Source organism: Mandrillus leucophaeus, unplaced genomic scaffold (assembly GCF_000951045.1).
Source record: "Mandrillus leucophaeus isolate KB7577 unplaced genomic scaffold, Mleu.le_1.0 Scaffold260, whole genome shotgun sequence".
Lineage (NCBI taxonomy): Eukaryota > Metazoa > Chordata > Mammalia > Primates > Cercopithecidae > Mandrillus > Mandrillus leucophaeus.
The window spans coordinates 2,669,462-2,675,911 of record NW_012102699.1 but is presented as its reverse complement, the minus strand read 5'-3'; the positions used below and the strand labels follow the sequence as shown (position 1 = coordinate 2,675,911).

General features: G+C 42.7%; 1 protein-coding gene across 1 annotated transcript in view; it reads left to right on the top strand.

Annotated features, from left to right (window-relative positions):
• Positions 1-6,450, top strand: part of PCSK5 (proprotein convertase subtilisin/kexin type 5) — a 485,048-nt gene that overhangs the window by 351,514 nt on the left and 127,084 nt on the right. The window contains exon 23 of the mRNA XM_011984097.1: positions 4,786-4,922. Coding sequence (XP_011839487.1) covers positions 4,786-4,922 — 137 coding nt within the window. The remainder of the gene's footprint in view (positions 1-4,785; positions 4,923-6,450) is intronic.

Sequence of the window (6,450 nt, the reverse complement as noted above, 5' to 3'; positions counted from 1 at the left end):
TTGAGCTTGATGAAGTATGTAATCAATATCATAGGTTTGGCTCTCCAAATAGCTCCCTCCGAAAGATGAAGGAAGAAAGGAAAGAATGAATAAGAGAAGGAAAAGAGGAAAGAAGGAAGGAGAAAGGACTGAAGAAGACACAAAGGAACAGTTTCAAGAATTTTTAATGCTAACCATGAGCATATTTTTCCAAGTGTCTCTTTAAAATAACTATGCCTCTAAATATTGAATTTGCCTTAAAGAAGCCTCAGGACTTACTCTAAGATACAGATAGCATTCTCAAAATGAGGTTCTGTTTTTTTCTCCAATTCCCCACCATACCAAGAATCAAATTCCAACGCATGTGTGCATGTCTTTTGAACCCGGAGAATATTTGAACATTTGTTTAATAAGGCAGCCACCACCCTTCCTTTACAATTTTATAAACCACTGGGTTTAGCTCCTTAAAGACAATTAAAAACCTGGAGAAACCAAGCGCCCTCTTTGCCACTGTATTTAACATGCAAAGCTCTGTGATGCTGGGGTCCTCACTGCCCAAACTAATTTCCCTACCCAGCCCTGAAGGAGTTACAGAGTCAGTGAACTAATTAAAAACATTTCAAAGTTATCTCCGCTCTGACCCGTGCTCAAACATTTTATTTGATCTATTTCTATGAATTCAGACCAAAAAAAATCTTCTTACTAGATTTCATTCTTTTAGAATATTAAAGCACCAAGAAATTACACTAAGTGCCATTGTAATGACTTTAATTAGGCCAAGTCAACAATCAGCAAAGAGGACAAGCTAACCCTGACATGCCATCTCTTTCATTACAGTTCATGTCACACACACATCCTGGGGCCTTCTGGAATACTCAGCGCCAATGTTAAGATCATCTCTGCCCAGCTGTTGAGCACTTGGTTCCACTGTATTCTCCCTTTCTTTCAGGCCTGTTGGGTCTGGAATGGTTCACTTCCTATGAAAAGGTCAAGAGCTGGCATGAGCTGGGGAGAGAAGCTCTTCCCCTGCAGAGATGAGCTTGCCTGGGCATCTCAGGAATCCATGAATTGGATGCCTGGTGGTCCCAGAGATGCCCTGAGTTGGCTTTAAGGAAAATTTTCATCAGCCCCATTTTCTACTTTTATAGAGCAAAATATCTATTCTCTTCTACTACGGAAAATTTGTTAGTGTCTGTTGAAAACTGTGGCCATTTGGAATGGGATTTTTCTTCAAGTTTCTTAGCAATATTTTGGGGGGAGTTTGGAGAATGTGGGGTGGGTCGTGGTGGCATAATTCAGTGCCTTCACTTAAGCATAACTGTCTTCCCTATCTTTCTATCTTTAGAAATAATCATCCTCTTACAAAAACTGGAGATGTCGCCTATGCTTTTGTTAGGGTGGACATGGAGGGAATGGTTTCAAGCATGATTATGTGATAGATATGTGCCTAAAATCAAGTCAAAAAGACAGCCCCTTCCCTATGTAAACATGGAAGGGTTCTATTTCTGCTTCTTCTCCTATTTCTGAGTGGTTTTTAGTGGTTCCCATTAATCAGAGATCACTTCTCCCAAAACAAATGATTTCCCCCCAAGCCAATCTGTCATCTCATCTTATGAAACATGGGTCCCCAAACTCCAGGCCATGAACTGGTATTGGTTCATGGCCTATTAGGAGCTGGGCTGCACAGCAGCAGGTGAGCAGCAGGTGAGCAAGTGAAACCTTGTCTGTATTTATAGCCACTCCCCATTGCTCACATTACCGCCTGAGCTCAACCTCCTGTCACATCAGCAGCAGCATTAGATTCTCACAGGAGTGTGAACCATATTGTTCACTCATTATGAGAATCTAATGCCTGATGATCTGTCACTGCCTCCCATCATTCCCTAGATGAGACCATCTAGTTGCAGGAAAACAAGCTCAGGGCTCCCACTGATTCTACATTATGGTGAGTTGAATAATTATTTCATTATATATCACAATGTAATAATAATAGAAATGAAGGGCACAATAAATATAATGCACTTGAATCATCCCAAAACCATCCTCTACATCCCCATTTGTAGAAAAATTGCCTTCCATGAAACTGGTCTGTACTAGATTGTTCTCATGCTGCTATGAAGAAATACCTGAGACTGGGTAATTTATAAAGAAAAGAGGTTTAATTGGCTCATAGTTCTGCATGACTGGGAAGGTCTCAGAAATCTTACAATCATGACAGAAGGTGAAGGGGAAGAAAGGCTCCTTCTTCACAGGGTGGCAGGAAGGAGAAGTGCTCGCAAAGGGGGAAAATCCCCTTATAAAACCATGAGATCTCGTGAGAACTCACTCACTATCACGAGAACAGCATGAGGATAACCACCCCCATGATTCAGTTACATCCCACTGGGTCCCTCCCATGACTTGGGATTATGAGAACTACAATTCAAGATGAGATTTTGGGTGGGGACACAGCCAAACCAAATCACAGTCTCTACTGCCAAAAAGGCTGGGGACCACTGCTATAAGAGATAAAATGATGATGTACTTCATATCCCTTTCTCAATTGATTTTAGCAAGAAAATAAACCCCCAGAATAAACCTGCCCCATTCTCCTTTTCAGCAGAATATCGAATAGCTTTCTAGCTTAAAATCCTCAGAAAGCTCTTCCACAGTTTTTCTTACACAAAGATTACAGTTTTCTTTGTTTGTTCATATTAAATTAGCCACATCCAGACTATTCCTTGAAAAGTCTTCTAGCTCAGTAACTGGTGCCAGGCTGGGGCTGGGATATTCCCCCTTTGGCATTAGCGCCATCCACTAAAAATCTGGGCTGGGAGCACAGGCACCTCATTCTACGCCATGGTGCAGGGGATCTGTTTTGACATGGACAGCCAGATGCGTGTGAGTGTCTGTTTAGGACTGGGACTCACGCTTTGCAGAGAGCCAGAAGGATTGTTCATTCAGTGGTGCTGGGGATGGTTAACAGAACATGAGGGCCTGGGAATCCAAGACAGAGGTGGACTTATGTCTCAGGTTGTTGCCTTGAATCCCATTCTGCCTCCAAACAGATGCAAATGACACAGACTTTCAGTGTGTGGGAACGAATGAGATAGAAGACTGCAGTGACATACTATTCAGGATGCCTTGCCCCACCCAACTTTCCTCTAAACCTGGGATTGAAATGACCCACCCCTCAGTTCAGGGTTGGTTCTAGCTCTGCAAACAGTGAACTTTAAACAAGCCAGTGCCAATACAGGAACAAGTTGCTTGAGGCCTACAGCTGACCTTTCATGTGGTGTGCAGCTTAAGTGGAGAGGAGTAGTAGAGAGAAAAAGACAACTTTCCCTGTCTTCGCAGGCCCACTCAGATGTCCCAGGCCTGGATGGCAGCATTATGCTCACAGGAGCATGTGTATGCTGTGTACTCAGTGAACTCACAATTGATATAATAACTGTTATTCTTTTTTTTTTTTTTTTCCGAGACGGAGTCTCGCTCTGTCGCCCAGGCTGGAGTGCAGTGGCCGGATCTCAGCTCACTGCAAGCTCCGCCTCCCGGGTTTACGCCATTCTCCTGCCTCAGCCGCCACCTCGTCCAGCTAGTTTTTTGTATTTTTTAGTAGAGATGGGGTTTCACCGTGTTAGCCAGGATGGTCTCGATCTCCCGACCTCGTGATCCGCCCGTCTCGGCCTCCCAAAGTGCTGGGATTACAGGCTTGAGCCACCGCGCCCGGCCCAATAACTGTTATTCTAAGGGAGTGTAAGAGATGCCAATTTGATGTCACCTGTATTACACAGGAATCATTTAGTGAATTCCACAGTAATCCAGACTGTCATTGAGCAGCGGATCTCGAAGACTGCTCACCAGACCAGCAGCACTGGCACCATCTGGAATGTCAGAAATGCAAATTCTCAGCTGCCTCCCTTTAAGACCCACTAAATTAGGAACTCCGGGTGTGCAGCCCCCAGCTCATTTCATCTATTCATATTACCTATCTGACTCTTGCATTTGATAAACATTTTGTATTTTTCTGAACAGAACACTTGGATACAATTTACTTAATCACATTTGCTCTTATGATTAGTTTGCAAAGAATAATGAAGCAAAATTATAAAAATATTAACAATGACATTAGGATATATATTGTATATGTATAAAACCAAAGTTTTAGAAGCCCATATACTAACTCATCAGTAATGCCCTTTGTAGGTGTTCACAGAAAGTGTTCATGGTCAGAAAATAGAGACTCCAGTACTCCATATCTCAGGAAATGCTTGCAAAACAAGACACTCAAAATCAGACTTCATTGATTACTTGCCACATACTCAGGCCGGGCTTCTAAGTAGCACCCGAGCTACAAAGCAGTGTTTTGTTCTATTCATCAAGAGCCCTTGGAGCTGACATTTCCCTTGCAAAGCATAAGCATGCTGATAGATAAAGGAAGAACATTTTCTCCAAGGCCTCTCTCAGAGGCCCACTGAGTGTATGGAAAGTTTAGAAACCTCCATCTGACTGTTGGCTGGGTTTGGTTGGGGCCTATAATATGGATTTAATCCCTGTGGGCACCAGTTAGCTTGTTTGGAACCAGATTCGGGATTGTTTTCCCAGCCAGTTTCTGGCATGCTGGCTGTTAGGTCCAAATCTTGGGCCAAGGATGGGTACATGACTAATATTTTACATGTTCTAAGATGATCACTCCCAGTCATCCCCCTTGTTTCTGAAACAATGAAGTCAAATCTGTACAGCAAACATGAAAACCACATGTTCCGATACTTAGGGCCACTCTGGAAAGCCACCCTGGTGAATTCTAAAAGTCTGCTTTTCCTCTAGGATTCTTGATGATGGCCGCTGTGTTTCCAACTGTCCCTCACGGAAATTTGAATTTGAGAACCAATGCCATCCCTGCCACCACACCTGCCAGAGATGCCAAGGAAGCGGCCCTACCCACTGCACCTCCTGTGAAGCAGGTGAGAGGACAGCTGCTCCTCCGTCTTCCTGACCCCAAACCTGTTCCTCTCCTGATGGCCGTCATTTGGTTTGACCCAAAAGCCTTGTGTCTGGGGTTGAGGGTTAAGATCAGACAGCTGTTCACTGGAGCGCCTGGACAACCTTGAACTTTCTGCTTGTTGTCAGGACACAAAAAGCTTGTTCACCTTATTTGGGTGTAGACTTGGTGCCCTTGAAAAGATAAGAAAGCAGCTAAGAGATGCCTTTCCAGAGAAGGACAGACAAGCATGAGGTCAGACATGAGATAAGACAGTGAAGCTAAGATTTGTGGAAGTACAAGTGAAAAACTAGGGAATTAAGACAGACACGTTCTGTCTTTAAGGAAAGTATTGTATTAGGGGCTGTGTGTGAGTCTTCTTGGAGCTGAGGTATGCCACTTAGAAGTTGCCAGAGCTCAGCAGAGCAAGGTCATCATTTCAAATGATTACAAATGTGACCTTTGAGTCCCAGATTTACCTGAACTAAAAGTTTCCTGCTGCCATTGGATTCTATTTCATGCTCTCAAGGGTTCTCTGCGTTCTGACCCTTGACTCCTTTCCAGCCTCAACTCATATGCCTGTCCCCTGCTGACCTCATGTGGGCCAGATTCGTATTTTTTTTTTCTATATACTACTTTTTAAATTTGAGCCAAATTTAAAAACTGGGACATTGCAGATAAAAACTTGAGGGTTTAATGTCTATTGAAAATTCAAAAGATCCACCACCGGACCTGCATTTCCCAAATCATTACCTGGAGTCCAAAAGAGGCTGTTCTCCGTCTCTCCCCATTCCCCACCATTCCCAGTTGTCTCACTGATCCTGAGGCTGTCAGTTACCAGCATCATCATCCTTAGATCATTTTTCTGGTGGAAAAGAATTATTGATCTTTAGTCTTCCTTGCAGTAAACCAAGAAAAATGAAGAACACATTAGGAGTACCAGGCATTTGCAGAAGATCAGGAGATAATGCATTTCTGTGTATAAATTAAAATTATTGCTTTGTGTTTCATGCGTCAAAATAAGACAAACATCTGTCATATTTTACCTCTAGACTGCCTTATTCTGTTTCCTTCCTCATCTACAAGATGATGATAATGCTTACTTCTTTAAGAGTTTTTATGAAAATTAAATGACATGAAATGAGATAAAACAATAAAGCATTTAGAATAGGGCTAGCCCCACATGGTGAGCACTTTTAAAGTAAATCATAGAGCAAATATAGTTAATAGTAAATCATAGAGCAAATATATTTAACTATTATTATTTTTATTATCATTACTGTTATTGTTTGTAGTTGCTTACTCTTTTGGGCATTTGAGTTTCTCTTGCTCCTAAGACTTCATTTGAGATGTTTCTGCTTGTTGTCTGGCTGATGTCTTCCTATTCCATCTTAGTTTCAACATCGTTTCCTCAGTGAGGGCTGCCCTAACCTCCTTGCCTGGATTAGGCCTTCACAGGAGCAACCTGGGAATGCTGCACTTCCCCCTTCACGAGCCTCAACACATTTGAT